The sequence below is a fragment of the Haliotis cracherodii genome, unplaced genomic scaffold (genome assembly GCF_022045235.1).
Source record: "Haliotis cracherodii isolate W230 unplaced genomic scaffold, xgHalCrac1.p SCAF_2, whole genome shotgun sequence".
Taxonomy (NCBI): Eukaryota; Metazoa; Mollusca; class Gastropoda; order Lepetellida; family Haliotidae; genus Haliotis; species Haliotis cracherodii.
This window is the reverse complement of record NW_027266275.1, coordinates 60,611,189-60,631,690: the sequence shown is the minus strand read 5'-3', so window position 1 is coordinate 60,631,690 and position 20,502 is coordinate 60,611,189. Positions and strand designations below refer to the sequence as shown.

The 20,502-nt window shown below is 41.2% G+C and overlaps 4 protein-coding genes across 7 annotated transcripts in view; 1 reads left to right on the top strand and 3 right to left on the bottom strand.

The window, feature by feature from the left end:
* The window catches only part of LOC139468311 (uncharacterized), a 165,853-nt gene extending 163,186 nt beyond the window's left edge, over window positions 1-2,667 (bottom strand). For 3 of the 4 annotated variants that reach the window (XR_011653681.1, XM_071250201.1, XM_071250199.1), the window contains exon 1: window positions 47-292. The gene's annotated coding sequence lies outside the window, so the exon portion shown is untranslated. Of the gene's footprint in view, window positions 1-46; window positions 293-2,585 lie in introns of those variants that run through there. The other variant, XM_071250200.1, reaches the window with a different exon arrangement.
* Window positions 2,668-4,251: 1,584 nt separating this feature from the next.
* Window positions 4,252-7,862, bottom strand: LOC139468308 (actin, cytoplasmic-like). The gene is made up of 2 exons (XM_071250189.1): window positions 7,672-7,862; window positions 4,252-6,302 (listed from the first exon to the last, which is right to left on the bottom strand). The coding sequence occupies exons 1-2, from the start codon at window positions 7,798-7,800 to the stop codon at window positions 5,298-5,300; spliced, it is 1,134 nt and encodes a 377-aa protein (XP_071106290.1). The 5' UTR covers window positions 7,801-7,862; the 3' UTR covers window positions 4,252-5,297.
* A 5,258-nt stretch (window positions 7,863-13,120) lies between these two features.
* LOC139469344 (trafficking protein particle complex subunit 4-like) lies at window positions 13,121-14,094 on the bottom strand. The gene has a single exon (XM_071251484.1). It carries the CDS (start codon window positions 13,913-13,915, stop codon window positions 13,262-13,264), a length of 654 nt encoding a protein of 217 aa, XP_071107585.1. The 5' UTR covers window positions 13,916-14,094; the 3' UTR covers window positions 13,121-13,261.
* A 568-nt stretch (window positions 14,095-14,662) lies between these two features.
* Window positions 14,663-18,103, top strand: LOC139468307 (small ribosomal subunit protein uS5). The gene is made up of 5 exons (XM_071250188.1): window positions 14,663-14,904; window positions 15,468-15,578; window positions 16,330-16,503; window positions 16,871-17,030; window positions 17,884-18,103. Exons 1-5 carry the CDS (start codon window positions 14,686-14,688, stop codon window positions 18,045-18,047), a joined length of 828 nt encoding a protein of 275 aa, XP_071106289.1. The 5' UTR covers window positions 14,663-14,685; the 3' UTR covers window positions 18,048-18,103.
* Window positions 18,104-20,502: the final 2,399 nt, after the last annotated feature.

Here is a 20,502-nt window from a genome sequence, read left to right as displayed (position 1 = left end):
TTCAGAGTAAGACGGTGAAACCCAAGACAAATCAAGTTAGCATTACCTCAGATATGAACTTTGTTGTTATCGAAGGTGCAGCTGTCAAAATGAAGATCGTTGAGCTCTGATCATATGCACGGTAGCTAACATTCTACTCGATTGACTGCAGTTGCAATCTTCTTATTCGTTTGACATGCAGCTAGAGCTCTGATTATTACGGTACTGCCTTGCTTGGGGAATCAAATTACCCTTCCAGCGCTAATACAACTGCTCAACCTGTGCTAGTACGGTGTCTAGCAAAAAGAAAACAAATTTCATTCATCTCGGCAAGAGCGAGAATCCACGGGATGGCACGAGACAAGATTCGATAGTAATGGGAAGACAACTGTTGTTTAAAACTCCAATCGTTTCTCGTGAGTTTCACAGTTGCATAAGCCGGTAACTGGTTTACCATGATAAATCCCCGTTGTTATTATTGTCATTTGCTTTATGCTAAAGTGCTAGCTGATATTATGTAGGAGTGTTATTTTAATGAGATTAATTAACGTAGGAACCTCATTATGATTCCATACTGTACAGTACTGGATACCACAATCAAACATACACACAAACCAAAAATGATAATGGAATGGCAGTCTCGACGTCAGAGAAACGGATCACGCCATGGATGTTTCTAACTAAACGGACTAAGGGACTGGTCATTTATTACTGTGGAGGGGGTGCGGTGAGATTTCCCGTGCCATGCTTTTTTTGTAAAAAATATAACTGACATTTTTTTCTCATGACAACCCCTTGAATCTCACCGCACCCCCCAACCCCAATCTTCTTCCATGTGACAGATGACGAATCCCTAATAACAAAACTAAAATAAAAACTGAATTTTCTTTAGTTCGATCATGTTTTATTTGTTTGTTTGATTAGCAAAATCCGGTCTCTACGACGGCGGTCTGTCTATAATCGAGTCTGGATCAGACAATCCGATGACTAACATCATGAGCATCACTACACAGTGGGGATAAGATGACATGCATCAACCAAGTCAGTGAGCCTGACCACCCGATCCCCTTAGCCACCTCTTGCGTCAAGCATGGGTTGCTGAGGTCGTAATTAATACACATCGTGCATTATAATTGTATAATAGCCTAGGTTTACAGCCATGGGTTTTTTTAATTTCCGTCCAAACTGAGCAGTTCTACATGAAATAGGTTATGTGTGTGGTTCAATCGATGTGGATGAAAAAAATAATTGTTTTCAATCATTTAATTTGGAGCGGCAGTGAAATCAGTCAGGCGCCATAGGTCGCCAATGCACTGGGCATTTTGTAATTAAGACCCGACCGATGTGGAATGGGGTTTAATCAGTCATGTTAATGTCGCGTTCAAGATCATTTCATTTATATAGCAATGTGTTGTGAGTGTATACATGTGTGTATGGGGGTGAGGGGGTTGGGGGGGGGGGGGGGGGGGGGGGCTGCTTGTACTCGTCCTGACTATAATGCCGGTTTTAGCTCACCATGCCGCAGTAGCCTAACCAATCCGAATCTGGCACAGTATACTGACTTAAAGCCGACAGTCCTTGATATATCTCCTCAATGCCGAGCGCCAGACGGGGTATCAACAAGTACCATCTTTCAACGTGTTTTGGTATGACGCGGCCGGAGATTTCACCACCGACCTTCCGATGCTTCCGCTCGCCTGATGAGGCGACTGAAGTGTGATACGTTACGTATGACCTCATAGTGCACATCGTGACAGAGGGGAACCAAAACATTTGTAACGTGTCGGGGTGACATATTCGAAAGAACCCACTCATCTGTTGGTAGATGACCAGATGGTGGAAACACGAATAAATACATACACCCGAAATACAAGTGTCAAAACGTGTGGCGCCACCCAGAGACCATATATCGGTATATAGTCTCTGTGCGACCCTAGGCAAGCGACGTAATACAAATGTACCTTTGTTTACCCCGCAGGATTTGTGTTGTTTGTTGTTTAAATCAGCAATATTTCAGCTATATGACAGAGGTCTGTAAATAATCGAGACTGGACCAGGCAATCCAGTGATTGGCATCATGTGCATCGATCCACGCAATTGGGATGCGATGACATGCATCGGGGGTAGAATAGGTCTTCATAAACCCATGCTTGCCGTAAAAGGCGACTATGCTTGTCGTAAGAGGTGACTAACGGGATCGGGTGGTCAGGCTCGCTGACTTGGTTGATGCATGTCATCGATCCCAATTGCGTGGACCGATGCTCATGATATCAATCACTAGATTCTCCGGTCAAGACTCGATTTTTATAGACCGCCGTCATACAGCTGGAATATTGCTGAGTGCGGCGTTAAACCAGAAACAAACCAAACCAAACTACTGATATAAAGATACAGCCGTTATTGCGGATATAGTATATATGGCGGATGTTGAATGGCAAAGACAATAATTGTCTGACGGGCACACTGACATATATGGAGACGTCCAGTTCTCGTCAAATCTGAATGCATGTCGGTCCAGACAAAAGACTTGCGTGCACGTGTAAGAACAACATCAAAGCATGGTGTCAATAAAACCATCTAATCATCATGTGTGTTTAAAATCTCACCCGTGGCAGGGAAGCTGAATCCAAGGCAGGTTTCTACAACAAGGACGTACTCCAGTGTTGACAGGAATGTGTAACGTTTCCGGGTTTCGTGCCTGTTGTGCAGCGTATGAACTCAGAATGCGCCTCTGTATAACATCAGGATATTTAAACTCAAAGGTTGGTTTCTTTTGGAAGTTGCTTCCGTCATAAACGTAAACTGACGTCACCCTACTTTCACTTTCAGTGGAAATGTAAACAAACATGAGGATTTATTTATTACTTTATTTATTGAATTATAATAAAAACAACATGTATCAATATGTATTGAAATATAAGAAATTATACCACAATGATTATGGTGAGTGAGTTTAGTTTAACGCCGCTTTGAACACTATTCCGGTTTTATCGCGGCGTGTCAGGTTAATGTGGGAGGAAAGCCCGAAGTGATGCAGGTCTCAGACGTTTACCACTTTACCCACGAGCTCGGGTATGGTGCTGACAAACATAGAAACGGGGCGAACCGGGATTCGAACCCGCAGAAATCGTAATGTTTCTGGCGTGCCTAAGGGACGCAACTCCGCAAAGCGAATTGCGGCGACTTCGACGACTGGGCCATGGCCCCATACTGATTATAACCACAATAAACTTCAATTCATTCCGGTGGAGTCATCGTCGTCCATGAAATAATAGCAAAAGTCACCTGGTGATTCTAAACTGACCTCAATTACTAGTCTAGTGGCACTGCATATATACCAGTAAATAAGCTTGGCGTCTTCATGCATGAACTTGCTGGTTCCGGGTACAGGCGAGCTGTGACGAACGTTCGTATGGTTTATTGAATCAAGAAAGGTGAATATCGTTCAGGGCCGCATTCAGCAATATTCAAACTCTTTATTCGAGTCAAGACAATGAAAACAACCAGTGATTGAAAACATGCATCAACAGCGATCCACGCCATTGGGATACGATGCCATGGTAGTCGGAAAGACGACACTTACGAAAAATACAGTTTTGTGGGAACTGATCTTATTCCGGAATCCCCAAGGGGCACGGGGAAGAGTGATACATGGGGAGCTGAACGGGGTGTAGGGTGGTGGGGGTCAGCGTCGTGAATGATGACTGATGGCATAATTTGAAACGCGTTGCCATCCGAAGACGCCCCCTTTTGGAGACCTTAATACCTCTATCATGTATATGTTGGTGTGGCCATGTATGGTACAGCAAGTGTTTTACAACTGAAGGAGATTAGATACACAGATGTCAGATATGCACAGTCTAGTATACGGCGGGTTTAACTCCATGTAGGACCCGTGAAGATCCGGGTTAGAGTAGGTCTTCCGAAACCCATGCTTGCCGTAAAAGGCGACTATGCTTGTTGTAAGAGACGACTAACGGGATCGGGTGGTCAGGCTCGCTGACTTGGTTGATGCATGTCATCGTATCCCAATTGCGTAGATCGATACTCACGATGTCAATCACTGGATTGTCTGATCCAGACTCGATTATTTACAGACCGCCATCATATGAATAGCTGGAAATATTGCTGAGGGCGGCGTTAAACAACAAACAAACAAACTTACCCTATGTACGCGTACATGTGTGTTAGAGCGGCCCACTTATTTTCTAATGTGGACACATCTTCCAGACAATAATTGTATCACTAGTGTAAGAATTATATTATGCGCCATTTGAATTATCATCCATTGGATCCTTAATATTCCCTTTCTTTACAAATTCCAAAGAACATGAAACAGTGTAGTTGACATCTTTTTATTTCACTTTATTTCAGTAGAAAAAGCATGTTTGTGTACATATGTACTGTCCACTGTCTTTTGTCTCTATTCTCAGATAATAGAATGGATGCATAATAAGCTGCATAATCAAGGGAGGAATATGTTTCAATATGACATGATGCCAGTATCAATAGAAGGCCTGATATAATATACATGGTACCTTGATAATAACCAAACTTTATCACCATTCATGTTCTGCTTTGTTAAATACGAGCGAGGTTTACGTCTGAGTGGACTCGTGAAGATCCGGGTACTCATCAACCTATGCTTGTCGTAAGCAGCGACTAACGGGATCGGATGGTCAGGTTCGCTGACTTGGTTCATGCATGTCATCGTATCCCAATTCCGTGGATCGATGCTTATGATGTCAATCACTGGATTGTCTGGTTCAGACTCGACTACTTCCAGACCGCCGTCATATAGCTGGAATATTGCTGAGTGCGGCGTTAAACAACAAATAAACAAACAAACAAACGAGTGAGTGGGTGGCTTGAATCTCCATCACAGCATTTCGATGCCTTATCAGAGTCTTCACACAATGAAACTAATACCAATTTTGAGAAGTCGTGACAGGCAGTATTCCCATTTGGCATGATGCATACTCTTAAACCTTGCACTTGGTTACCACAACACAGGAGAGTGAATGAGTGAGTGAGGTTCTACGCCGCCTTTAGCAATATTCCAGCAATACCACGACAGGGAACACCCGAAATGGGCTTCACACATTGTACCCCATGGGGAATCGAACCCGGGTCTTTGGCGTGACGAGCAAACGCTCTAACCACTAGGCTACCCCACCGCCAATACACAGAAGACAGCGGACAACAATATAATCTAAGAATGATGTATCCACGTGCATTTGCGGGACACAATTAGTCAACATTTATAACTTTTATATTACCATATGTACTACGGAAGCTAGTGTGTCAACACAGATTCTTCAAAAACATTTCCTATGAATTATATTTGGTCCGCAGTCGATGTAATCCTGCTTGCTGATCCACATTTGTTGGAAGGTGGACAACGATGCAAGGATTGAACCCCCGATCCAAACTGCGTACTTCCGTTCTGGCTGAGCAATGACCTTGACCCTGATGACTGGCGGGGCCAGCTCGGCGACCTCTCGCGTGATTCTGGAAGTGATTCCCGGGAACATAGTCGAGCCCCCTGAAATAACTATGTTGCAGTAGAGATCCTTCCTGATATCAACGTCACATTTCTGAATTGAGTTATAGATATACTCATGAACACCGGGTGTCTCCATCCCAATCAAAGCTGGCTGAAAGAGCGGTTCCGGGCATCTGAACCTCTCGTTGTCAATACGGATAACCTGACCGTCCGGCAGCTCGTAGGTCCTTTCCATATCAGAGCTTGACGTACACGTTTTAAAGTCTCTATCAAAGTCATTGGTAACGAAACATAATCTTTCCTTTATATCGCGAACGATCTCTCGCTCGGCAGTCGTGGTGAAGGAATACCCTCGCTCTGACAGGATCTTTACAAGGTAGTCTGTGAGGTCCCTTCCCGCTAGATCAATCCTCAATATGGCGTGAGGCATTGAGTACCCCTCGTATATTGGCACCGCATGGGTCACACCGTCCCCGGAATCCAGAACAATGCCCGTGGTTCTACCAGAAGCATATAAGGACAGAACGGCCTGGACTGATACAAAGAAGGCAGGGATGCTGAAGCCTTCGAACATTATCTGTGCCATCTTTTCCCGATTGGCTTTTGGATTGAGTGGTGCCTCCGTTACTAGGACTGGGTGTTGCTCGGGCGCCACTCGCAGCTCGTTGTAAAAGGTGTGGTGCCAGATCTTCTCCATGTCGTCCCAGTTGGTGACGATGCCGTGCTCTATGGGGTACTTCAGAGTGAGGATTCCACGTTTGGACTGAGCCTCGTCACCCACGTAGCAGTCTCTTTGTCCCATCCCCACCATAACGCCCTGAAGTAAAGATACAATCATTGAATGAAACAATGTTCCACAAACACCATGCAGTCATACAACTATCCCCCTTTGAATTCGGGTTTGAGGTGCCTACAATATATATATGGTTGTTCTAAGAGACGACTAAAAGGAACAGGTGGTCCCCCTCGGCGACTTAACTATTATGCGACGTAGTACGGATGTTGCTCATAATATCAAGCACGGGTTTTTCTGGTCAAGGACGGCTTTATTTACAGACCGATGTCATAAAGCTGAACAATTGCAGAATGCGGTATAAACAACATACACCACCATATTAATCATACAATTTCAACTTTGACACAAGGGACTCCCGGCGGGGTATAATAAGTCATTAAACTCAAGATGATCCAGGATAGTATAGATCTTCAGCCACACATGCTTGCCGTAAAGGTGACTATGCGTGTCGTAAGAGTAAGACTATCGGGATCGGGTGGTCAGGCTCGCTGACTTGGTTGCATGGATTGACGCTCGTGATGTCAATCACTGGATTGTCTGATCCAGACTCGATTATTTACAGACCGCCGTCATATAGCTGGAATATTGCTGATTGCTGCGTTGAATAACAAACAACCAAACAAGGGACTCCCAGCGGATCTGAAGTGAATCCAAAAGGACAAAGGCTACATTTTAATCCCTTTGTGGAGGTGTTTTTCAGAACACCAAAATATTTATTGATATTAATGTAACAAGATATCATTATTTCAAAAGCTTTTTCATAATGAAAAATTATAGCACAAGACAAAGTTTATTTGTTTATGTACAATGAAATTGCATTAAACGTTTTGCGCCGAGGGACATCCATCATTTGGAAAGCGTTTGACTGACATACAGTTTAAATAAACGGGGCGCAATTGTTTCGTTGTGCAGCTTGATCCAATCATCGTCTATAATAAACCTATATTTGTTCATAACAACAGATTGTCCCAGTTATTTGGTACAAGAAACTTCTTGATTTAGTTCAGGAAATGTACCAAATTAAACAAAACATTTAAGAACAGAAGGACACGGCCGTCTTAGGTGCCGTAATTTACTGAGCAGGGGTGCGTTCCTTGATCGACCTATAATTGTGGGTTCGAATCCCGGTTCGCCCCGATTATGTTTCTAGGTTTGTCAGCACCATACCCGTGCACGTGGGTTTCACCAAAGTGGTTAACGTCTGAGACCTGCATCACTTCGGGCTTTCCTCCCACATTAAGCTGACATGCCGTGATATAACTGGAATACTGTTAAGACCAAAATCACTCACTCGCTTTAGGAACAAGACATCATTCATATAAATAGGTATATGAATGAATGTACACGTATGTACGTAGTTATACGAACACATCCTTCGCACAATCATTACCTTATGTCTGGGTCTCCCAACAACAGAAGCAAACACGGCCCGTGGGGCGTCATCCCCTGCAAACCCGGCCTTGCACATACCGGACCCATTGTCTAATACGAGCGCCCCGAGATCCAAGTAGTTGGTCATCGTATCCTTGCCTTCTTGCCAGGACGAAATTCTAGGTCTGCCTTGGTGCAGTTGTGTGCAGCCACGTTTGTACGACAACGATCTGTGTGCATTTGTGGAATTCCATATGAGTTACATGATTATTTAATTAGGTATAAAAGTGGTATAAGTGAGACAATTAGGCAGTAATTGTTTCCACAGCTTGGCGTCGAGTTTTACGGCTACCACATCAGAATGACGTGACACTCAGAACAATACAACCAGGAGCTTTTATCTGATTCCCAGTGGATATTTCCATTTTCTGTTGGTTACTTTTTACTTCCAATATGGAATTTTTGTGGGATTCCGGGATGGAATTGGTCCCCTGAGGATCGGGTGGTCAGGCTCTGTGACTTGATTGCAGGTCACCGTGACCCAAATGCCTGGATCATTGCTCAGTCCATCAGTCACTGGTTTGAATGGTCCAGACTCGATTGTATATTTCCTGTCTTGGTGTAGCAGGGATGTTGCTGGCAAACGCAACATTCACTCACTCACTTACGTCGTCGCGGGCGTATTCTTCACTGCTCAACATTGACACGGCTGTGTGTTGTATGGGGTCTGTCATATATGGTGTGAAATCTATGTTATTCCACTTGTAAAGTGACGTTCATACCCGTAAAGATCCGGGTTAGAACAAGTCTTCAGCAACCCATGCTTGTCGTAAAAGGTATCTCAGTGGGCTTGCACTATAAAAAGTCCCAGCTAGTACAAGCAGCCCCACACTCACAAACATGCGTGCATGCACATGTACTTCGCTATATCAGTACAATAATCTTGAACGCGACGTTAAACCCCCTTTCACCTCGAGGGACTAACAACGACTCTGTTATTTACTCAACAACAAAATTTGGCAAATTTAAAATCGAGGAATAATTTCCAATAAAGCAACTGAGTAAGATCTGTCCTTTAATGCAAAAGTCGGTCTGACTGGCATAATGATATCTGTACCAAGATTTGCTTCTGTTGACATTTCCACACTTATTATTTACAACTAAATCGCCGACCTCTATAAATACCACCTCCACTCAATTAGCAGTTATACCCTATGCTTCAAATGTCTGTTCTATACTTGTAGCTGAAGTGAGTTCCGTTCAACGCCAATTCTGACAATACTGCAGTTGAATCGTGCTCTGTCGGGTTTTGTTTTGTTTGTTTCTTATTACATTTTCAACATCACAGTTATTGTAGTAATGGATGAGTTAAATTCCAGCAATATCACAGCGGGCGGCACCAGGAATGGGTTTCACACGTTGTAGCCTTGTTGGGAATCGAACCCGGGACACTTGCGTGACGAGCGAACAGTTCTACCACCAGGCTACCCTACCTACCCTGCACTACTGACAAAAATATATGGGTCAGTTGGGCAATACAAGTAGGATACCAAGCTACCTCCAAAAAAGGCATGGCGTTTAAATTAAACATGACTTTAGACATATACTTTATATTTTTTTCACAAGCTGCTGTTTTGGGTTTCTGAGTGAATGTTGTACTATGACGTATTCAGCAACAAGTGTTCAAAACGAGATCGAGGCTTGTCCAAGCACAGGTAGACGCTGCAGGGTATGCTAACATACAATCAGTCGGGTCACACTGATTATTGTAGCACAAGTGGCTGTTACAAGTATGGAGAACCTTGCAGATCCGGGTCTTCAGCATCCCATGCTTGCCGTAAAAGGCGACTATGCTTGTCGTAAAAGGCAACTAACGGGATCTTGTTGTCAGGCTCGCTGACTTGGTTGATGCATGTCATCGTATCCCAATTGCGTGGATCGATGCTCAAGATGTCAATCGCTGGATTGTCTGGTCCAGGCTCGATTATTTCCAGACCACTGTCAAAAAGCTGGAATATTGCCGAGGGCGGCGTTAAACAACAAACAAACATCGGATTCTTGGGACCTCTTCTGACCCAGGAGAGTATGCTTCTTGTCATTGGTAACGCATATATACTGAACAACAAAAGCTACGGGATCATAAATATTTTGGAGATATGTTTGTTCTGAAGACTGAACACAAAATATCATACAAATATCCCAAAATGTGCACGATCCCAAGCTTAATTATTTCAGTATATTACCACATCTGAAGTTCTGATTAAAACATGGGGGCACGGGTGGCCCAGTCGTCTAAGGCGCCGCAATTTGCTGTGCTGAGTCGTCTCCCTTGGGCACACCAGGAACCTATGACCGTGTGTTCGAAATCCCGACTCGCCCCGATTATGTTTCCATGTCTGTCAGCACCATACCCGTGCTCGTTGGTTTCACCAAAGCGGAAAACGTTTGAAACCTACATCACTTCGGGCTTTCCTTTCACAATAAGCTGGCACACCGAGATAAAACTGCAATACTTTTCAAAGCGGCGTTTAACCCAACTCACTCATTCTGATTAAAACAACCTTCAACCCGTGCTTTTCCAATGATATTACATCAGACACGAACAATCCTCCTTTCGATGGCAACACGTATCTGTCAACACACAGATGGTAAAATAAGCAATGACATCAAGTACTGCCTGAAGTTACAGAACACGGACATGGAGTGTGAGACGACGTGACAGTTTCAGTTGTTTTACGAGTTCTGGTCACGTTGATCGAATAACACCATCTCGTGTAACGTACAGACATGTCAAGGATGCTACTATCAAAGCCACTATCGTTCACTTTGGACACAGGATACATACAGGTCAGCCGCAATTTGTGAACGTGTTGGTATTGTTTATTATTTATTGTTTAACAATGGTTACCCCATACTCTTCAATATTCTAGTGGCAAGTAAGGATTTTTGTTTGTTGTATGTTTGTTGACGCGGGTGGGAAAATAATCGATTCTGGACCGGACAATCCTGTGATTGACATCATGAGCATCAATCCACGCAATTGGGATATGATGACATGCATCAACCAAGTCAGCAAGCCTGACCACCCGACCTATTACGGCAAGCATGGGTTGCTGAAGACCTATTCTACCCCGGATCTTCACCAGTATATATCTGTTGTGGCAGGATATACCTACTCAAATTGAGGCAGTAAGACAGGAGCCTGGCCATGGGATCGGTTAACTATCACCCCCCCCTGCAATGTGAACACAATCACTTGCATACCTAGCCTTGCTCCAAGGCTGTACTGACAGAAAAGTCCATGGATGTGAAGGAATACTATCCTCTTAATAGGCAAGTCTAGATGAACCGACATGATGCCAGTCTCTAATAGGGACAACTTGTTCTTATTTATATAATCTAGAAAATATGATTTAAACTTATAATCATTGCCTTATAGACTTGTGCAAGTCTATTGTATAACCTGCTGATGATTTTGCCATGTGATAGAAAACAATGTCCTAACTCAAAATGTAAACTGCCTGTGGTGAAGTTCCGTTACAGTGTGCAATTCCACATTTTGTGTTAATTATAATTATGAATATAGCAACGACTCAGTATCCTTTACTTGAATTTTATAGTATCTTTAAGCTGATGGCATATAACTAATGTTTTGGTATTTTACAAATTGTACAAAGTGTCAAGGATATTTCAACTTTTTTTCAAAATATTCAAATACTTAATTGGACCAATCCTTCTATATGGATCTGAAAATTGGAGTTTTAATTAATTTTATTCAAAAGAAATGGTTAACGTATTTGCATGTAGTAAATTTCTTTGTGTCACGCAATCTACATCAAATGCCATGGTTTACCAAGAATGTGGACCACTATGACATGACATATTTCAGTGTATACGACTACTAAAGTATTGAATAAAACTGCTTAAAATGTCATGTCACAGATTACAAAAGAAATGTCAAAATATGATGATGTTGTATGACAGAAATGGCCCTCTGTGGAAATGGGGATTTGGCTATATTTGCAAGGTTGGCAAGTGCTAAATAAATATGATACGTGTAGTTCTTTATCTACCATATGCCAAGACTTATGGATATATATTCTCAAACATGGTCTTCAATTGTACTTACACCAAGAAAATGTTCTTTATACTTTTCAAATCCCTGTACCGAAAGATATCTTTGATAGAAATCTGAAAAAGTTTAAAGTTGCACTGGCCCAGTTTAGATGTATAATACATAGCTTAATGATTAAACAGGGAAGGCAAATATACCCAGAGAAATGAGATTGTGTATATAACGTGACTTAATTGTTATAGAAGGTTTTCACTTTATACTAGTCTGCAGAAGACATAAACATGATAAATGTCTAAGAAGAAAATACTTAACATGCAAATGGTATGAAAACCTAACTCTCTGCATTGTCATACATACTGTTTTCTTTGCACAATATCTGTAGTCAAAAATATTTCAGTCTACAAATATCATTCACCAGTCAAAGTTATAAAGAACTGTTAAATAAAAATTGTATAATCCAACCATTCCAAAACATAGAATGTCCCATTGCCTTTGTCTTTCCATACCAAAATAAACTGTACTTCTACATTCTTTGGGCTTAACTTCTGTATTTGAGTTTGTTCCTTATTTGTCATTGGTTCAACACATTAAATGAGGAGCAAATATTTTAAAGACCTTTGCAAACTGTCAACACAGCTTACAGTCAATAGCATAATATTAATATTAAATCATTTTCTAGGTATAATAAAAGCTTATCAGCAAACCTGTTTCCTGATGAGACAGAACCCTAACCGACAGAACAGGCCTATCACTAGTCGTAGCAAAGTTTGTGATACCACCGATAATAATAATAATAATGATAATAATAATAATAATAATAATAATTGCCTGGATCAATGCTCATGTTGTTAATCACTGGATTATCTGGTCCAGATTTGATTATTCATAGTAGGCTGTCAAATAGGTGGAATATTGCAGAATATTGGTGGAATAAACCATAAAGATCAAACAATATTATTCCCCACCATACAGTGTCAGTCATTTTATGCAGATCTTAATGCCATCTGTCTATCTTTCGTCAGGGGGCACGGGTGGCCCAGTCGTCTAAGGCGCTGCGATTCGATGTGCAGAGTTGTGTCCCTTGGGCACGCCACAAACCTATTAATTGTGGGTTCGAATCCTGGTTCGCCCCCATTATGTTTCTAGGTTTGTAAACACCGTACCCATGCTTGTGGGTTTCACCGAAGAGGTAAACGTCTGAGACCTGCATCACTTCTGGCTTTCCTTCCACATTAAGCTGACACGCTGTGATATAACTGGAATACTGTTCAAAGCGGCGTTAAACCCAACTCACTCACTCACTATCTATCGTCAGTTGGATGATATGTGATTTATTATTATTCAAATAACTTCACACCTCTTCTGTATTCTTCCATGCAACACAAACAAACAATAAATCTTCATATTTTTAGTGAACACTTGCCACAGCTAAGCCTTATAACATAGTAACAGTGAACCAACATAATCAGTACACATAATACAGACATATGTCATATATATACAACATATTTCACAAATCAATTGTTCAATAATATCATATGTTGCTGATTCCAAGTCGCTCAGCTTGTTCGAGGGCACCTTTAAGGTTGTCATCAAACAGTTCACATCTGATAGGCATGTCTAAAGAATAAAACGGGTTCTTCAAAGCAAAGTCAGCGTAAATCTCATACAACTTCTTCAGCAGCATTTCTACTGCTGTCTGTCTAGGATCTGTTAGCACGACAAATTTGATGCCCGTCATTGTTTGATGGCAATGAAGTTTAAAAGTGTCTGTCTCTAAAACCTCGATTCCTGATGATCTAGGTTCGGGGGAAAGTTGTGTTCCGAATGCGAACAATGAATGAAACATACTGGCGAGCATTATACGCTGATTGGATGTCAGCTTTGGTCGTCCGAACTTGATGTTGATGGGATATTTTTTCTCGTCATTTAGCACTTCAATGATGTCTCTTCCATCTTTTAAGCAACGCCCCTCCGCTTGAATTCCGTTGACAGATAGTACCGTGTGTCCAACTTTAATGCCATCTCGTTCTCCGAACGCAACAACAACTCGTTCGTCAAATATTTTGAGTTTCAGTTCCAGAGGAAAACTAAAGGTTTTCTCGACCTCGGGGCGGTTTGACGTGTGGTCGTAGTGATAAATCAGACTCCCGGCTTTGTTGATGACATAGACACTAAAAATTGCCATGTTTTGCCAGATATATGGATCTTTTGTTTTCTTGATGACCCACCTTACATTTAGACCGCTGGAAACAACACCTTCACTTGTGTGAGCCAAGTATTCAAACAAAAACACTACCCCTCCCACGAAATTAATGCTATGTAAACCGGAAGTACGAGGCGTCACAGCATTGAGAAATGTAATACTGATCTGTGGTATCTCGGATTTAACGAAATGAAACGATCGATCGCGTCCGACGAGTTCGGAATGTGTCCCCTCATGCGTTTTGGCGATGCTAATCATGTTCTTGTTCACGAAACAATAAGTTTAGTTGATGTCAGAACATTACAGGTATACATATCTCAATGCACAAAACATAAGAATTGTGTATATATGGATCCTTTTTATGCTATCCAAATATTCATTATGGAAAAATAATGTAAAAAAATCATTTTCATCAGTTGACACTTGATAACATGTTTTAGTTTTTCGTGGTATTCAGCTTATGGATTCTCGAGTTATGTACCCTGAAAACCAATGTCGAGGTCGGAGAAAATGACCCGGAAGTGGACCTTTCAGAAATTAATCACGTAAGTCGAGAGACGTGGTTTAGTTTTACCTCCTTACAATCGCGACAATTTCCATACAATCATAAGATAATTAGTCGTTATGACTATGTATACACGTTGTATAACCAATAAACATGACACTTCGGACATTATTTGTAGTTATCATATAGGAATTTGTCCAGTATCCTTCTGTATATTTACTCGTATTTACACCTGAAATTTTCAGCAATGGCGGACGCAGCCCCAGCCGGTGGTAGAGGAGGATTTCGTGGTGGGTTCGGCGGCAGAGGCCGCGGACGTGGACGCGGTCGCGGCAGAGGAAGAGGCCGTGGTCGTGGAGCTAAAGAAGAGAAGGACTGGATCCCCGTCACGAAACTGGGCCGTCTCGTAAAAGATGTCAAGATCAAGAGCCTTGAGGAGATCTACCTTTTCTCTCTGCCTATCAAGGTTAATATTTTGCAAATTAAGTTCTTGAGTACATAAGAATATTCCAACACATTTTTTTCAGATTACAGGGGTCATGCTTGACATTTCTCTTCAGAAGCATGACAAACATATTAACCAAACGTTAAAAAACAAACATTTTCCGAATGTGCCTGGTTTGAAATTGTGCAACATGTGAAAATGTTGTTTAGAATTGGTCTTCAGGAACCCTGGCTTGGTTGATGCTTGTCATACCCCAATTGTGTAGATCGATGATCATGTCACTGGATTGTCATATGGCTCAAATATTGCCGAGTGCTGTGTTAGACGACAATGTTTGTGTAACCAAGTTTAGAAGAAACCTAATGGATAAATTGAAATACTACGCTTTAAGTAACAGGTTTTTGCTTCATATGACACAGCACCCAAACACTTGTATACAAAACAGAAAAATGGTTGAAACTTTAGAAAATATTGTATTGTGCAGATTAATAGTAACGTGTCCTGATATCTTTACAGTGATAATTTTTTGTCGTGTCAAGAAGATGTAAAGTACCAATGTTGTAATATGTGATCTTGTCTTGCAGGAGTTTGAAATCATTGACTATTTCCTGCCACCTGGAACCCTGAAGGACGAAGTTCTGAAAATTATGCCTGTCCAGAAACAGACCAGAGCTGGACAGAGAACCAGATTCAAGGTTGGCATGATCTACTGATGTTTCTCAAATACATGTAAAATTAGGTGTATGATACCAGTGCCCCTGTTGCTGTAGTGGCTATATTTGAGTTAACCTACAACTTGTTGATGAAACTGACAAGGCATTAAACTCGTGAAGATCCAGGATAGAATGTCTTCTGCAACCCATGCCGTAAAAAGGAGACCATGCTTGTCGTAAGAGGCGACTAACGGGATTAGGTGGTCAGGTTCGCTGACTTGGTTGATGCATGATTACGTATCCCAGTTGGGTGGATCAATGCACATCTTATGTCACTGGATTGTCTGGCCAAGATTTGATTATTTTCAGACCGTCATCATATAGCTGGGATATTGGCGAGTGTGGCATTAAACAACAAACAACAAGACATTAACATGATTAGCTAGAATGTGGGTTTTAATATTTGACACAAAGTGGTATCCCTTTGCATCAGTTGTAAATGAAGCTCAGTTGAGTCATTGACATGAATTAGAATTAGTTATTTCAAGGGCAGTGCCACAAGGGACTAATAGAAATCATGTGTTTTCTCCAAATCTTAACTTGCAATACATTAAAAACAAGTTGGAAATGTGGATTAGTTTGACTCATTCTGTCTATTCATAAATGTTTTATGGTATTAACACAGTGACCATTTTCTGATTTAGTGAGCAGTTGACATAACAATGTTTTCTGATAAAGTCTAGCTTATGTTTTGTGAGTAATTTTGTTTACAATATATACTTGATGTTTACAGGCCTTTGTCGCTGTTGGCGACTTCAATGGCCACATTGGTCTGGGAGTGAAGTGCTCCAAGGAAGTAGCCACTGCTATCCGTGGTGCCATCATCCTGGCCAAACTCTCTGTCATTCCTGTCCGACGAGGATACTGGGGTAACAAGATCGGAAAACCACATACTGTCCCTTGCAAGGTTGGTAGATACAATTGTGATGTGCCATTTTTCCTTCATTAAACACCAGTTAGTTTTTATGCACATAATTCTCCCCATTATTATCATTGCGATTAAATGCCTGGGTAAAGAATGTCTCAAGGAAATATACGCCCAATCATTTGAGGAAATATGTCGGCACACTTCAAATTCTTGATGAATAATTAAGCAAAACCAATAGAGGTTTTGTAACAAACATTAACTCGAATGCTGATATGTCCTACTGTACTTTGTCCCATAAGCAGTTACTGCCAGATGTAAAAAGTAACCGCAATTATACTTCATCCTGTAATATCAATGTGATGTCTTTGTCAATTATTCTTTAACATTTGTCATTATTTTGTTGTAGGTGTACGGCAAGTGTGGTAGCAGCCGAGTGCGTTTGATCCCTGCCCCCAGAGGTACTGGCATTGTTAGTGCTCCTGTGCCTAAGAAGCTGTTGCATATGGCTGGTATTGAGGACTGCTACACCTCAGCTGTCGGTGCCACTGCTACACTTGGAAACTTCGGTAAGTTACAACTGTAATTGTGTGGTGCATCATAATCAAGATCAGAAGGGGTTTTTCCATCTGCTCAAAGGGGGATAACTCCGTGTAGTGCCTTGCACCATGTTAAATGCTAGTCCTTGTCTAACATGTATACTCATGGTGGCTGTTTTGATATTGTTGGTTCAATGGGGATGTAAAAATTCATCTTGGTATTTGTTCATGAGAACACTGTGCAGTGATACTAGACAATACATGTTTATGATAAATTTTACTGGCATTGTCAGTTCAATTTTCTCAGGATTACTGATGTTTTGTGCAGTTCTCTCTAGTTTTCCTTTTTATGAGAAAATGTTTTTGAGTGAATGTTTTATGAAAAGTTTTTATTGACTTATTGTAGCCTAACATTGTTTTGATACAGCCCTAATATGTTCAGGTTTTTAATTGAAAGTCAGCCCATTTGAAGCAGTTAAGTTTTATCCTCTTGCGGACATTTAGGGTGTCACTATCATTTTGCCTGAGAGAGCAACTGGTAGAAAGAAATTTTGACCAGTGAAATGTTATCTGCCTTTGGTTGACCATTGAACATGTAAAACTTTACTGTTTTCTTCAGTTCGTTATGCATACAAATGGTTAACAATAGTTGTTAAATATTTTGTATTTTTCAAAGAGCAATAGCTGCTGTAAATGTGGGGAAAACGGAAGGCTTAAAGAACGAAAACAAAGCTATAGGCAGGGTATCCTTCACAGTCCAGCGCAAAAAGAATAGATTGGCTTGAGATAATTGTTTTACCTTTGACACAATGCGCCTTTATGAGTCTGATATTCATGTCAATCCAAGAACACGTCTCTAAATACATAATTTTTCCCTGTACAGCCAAGGCCACCTACCAGGCTATCTCCAAGACATACGCATACCTGACCCCTGACCTGTGGAAGGAGACCGTATTCATCAAGAGCCCGTACCAGGAATACACCGACTACCTGTCCAAACACCACACCCGGGTCGCTGTCCAGAAACAGGAACAGAAGGTCTACTAGACACTTGTGTAAAACTTGTGTAAAACAAAATAAGAAAATAAAAAAACAAAACATAACATATTTTTTCTTTTTCTTTAATCGTGAATATCCGTTTTCAAATTTGGATACTGGCATTATATTTTCCTATGCTTTTCTTGGTTCAAGGAGGCAGCTTTAGAACTAAACTTGATAGCTTTACTAGCCTGGGTAAAGATAAAATGCCTTTGTAATGTTAAAACAATGGGGAAATTTGTACTAGTCTGAAGGAATTGCATGATGTCAATCACTGGATTGTGTGGTTCACACTCGATTTGTTACAGACTGCTGGAATATTGCTGAGCGCAGCGTTCAACAGCAAACAGAAATAGTGTTCTGTCTAGTAAGCTCAGCTAATTAGTCCATATCACATCACTAAATTCCACTGCAAATGGTTCTAAGAGCTATGTTTGAACTAGTAGCTGCAAAATTTTTGGCAGGGATTGAATGCCCAGTAGAAAAATCAGTTGGGCATGTTTGAAACACTAATTGCTTTAAATTTATGGGCATGCAAGATGAGATCCCTTGATTATGCACTGTTTGACAAGTTGAATGAACTAGAGAAATTGGAAATAGTGTTTTAAGGATTTGAAAGTATGACTCCTGGTTGACAGGACTTATGCATTGGTGTGTTTTTCAGGCAGTTTTGTGAAATTGTATACACAAGCAGGACTAAGAAATTGATTGTGGGGTGGTCTGTGAGCTGGATGGAAAACCTACTTTGCAACCAGGATTGTTTTATCCAGATCTGTGTGGGATTTTAACTTAACAAATAGCTGTCCTGCAACTTGAGCTTGTTGGATGGGGTAACTCAATGAATGGTTATGAGATTGTGTGTCATCATTTAGTGATGTCTTGGGAAGTTGCACTTAATATCAACCACAGGTTTGTTGGATCCAGACTCGACACTACTGGCGCTGTCATAGGGTTTGAATGTTGCCAAATGGGTCTTTAAACAGTTTGTTTATTCTATGATTGAGACTGAGCCTTTTAAAGAATCGTCAGATGTACTTCTCCCCAGTCATGAGACCAACTCATGCTCCGGTGTTTTATCACATGGTAAACATTTACGACCAAAGTCATTTTGAGCTCTCCTGTCCCATTGGAAAATGACACTATGATGAATCTAATGCTGAACCCCAAATTACTGGCTCATGTTTTCAAAACCACAGGCTGATGTCAGAGACAAACTGATGTACCCTCTATAAACACCTGGGGATTACTGTGTGCACAAGGTGTGAAAAAGCTTGAGTTAGTACAATGAATACTTCTTGGAACTTTACAAAACCTGAATAACATCATCTCCAGAGAGCGCCAGCGCTTATTTCCAAGAAGGGTAGTGTCCACTTCCCAATGTAGAGGGTAGACATTTTGATCAATGATTCGGGATAATCATTTCACAATACATACAGAGACACAAACTCATGTTGGTGTTTACAGCATGGAATTTACCAAACGATGAAGTTTGGGTTGGAAGAGTTTGCAACACTTTCGTTTCATTCCGGATATGATAAAATGTTCATAGCATTGTCTTTTCCCTATTCTATATACTAAAGGCTTGCTGCATATGAAGTATTGAAACTGTATAGTTAAGACATTCAAGCTTTAAATGCTAAGTGTGAAAGTGTCTGTTTCAAAGACCAGGCGCCTCGGAGTAGTGTACCCTTACAAGTATCCTTGGTGTGTGTATATATATATATATATATATATATATATATATATATATATATATATACTTACTGTCTCCCTTTGGTGCATACAGGGCCAAATATTGATATAGATTAGACTCAAATCACTGTGGATATGAGTATAATGTTATTAATTATTATTAAACTACACATTTATGTACCGAAGGTATCCAGGTACTAGTATCTGCTCAAATGCAGTTTTATTTGTTCCCCGACCAGTGGATCCGTTTACATTCCAGTTATCATTCTCAACTCTCTGGGGAGTATACAACACAAGCTGCCCAGAGGCGCTAGAAGGTTTTTACATCCACCTCACATATCGGGTACCCATTCCCTGCTGGGTGACAGAGGCACATTTGAACTGAGTCACTTGCCCAAGGTGACACCACACGTGTTTACACTTGTGTTTCGGGAGTATGTACGTGTTTGTGTTTCCACCATCTGGTCGTCTACCATCGGACGAGTGGGTTCTTTTCAGTGCACAGGGTGAATGTACTGTACACTAGGGGTAGTGACAACACTGTAAAGACCTGTAAACGTTGTTGGTCCCAAGGTTATAGTTCAGTGAAGACAGGATAGTAAGAATATAATTGTAAATTGTCCACTGTTGACATATATCTACATGTTCCAGGACATTACAGAAGGCGACACCATATCACTTTACTTTCATTGTGGACCGCCTCCGTGGTCTAGTGGTAGAGCGTCCGCCCGAGGACGGAAGGTCCGGAGTTCGATCCCCGGCCGCGTCATAC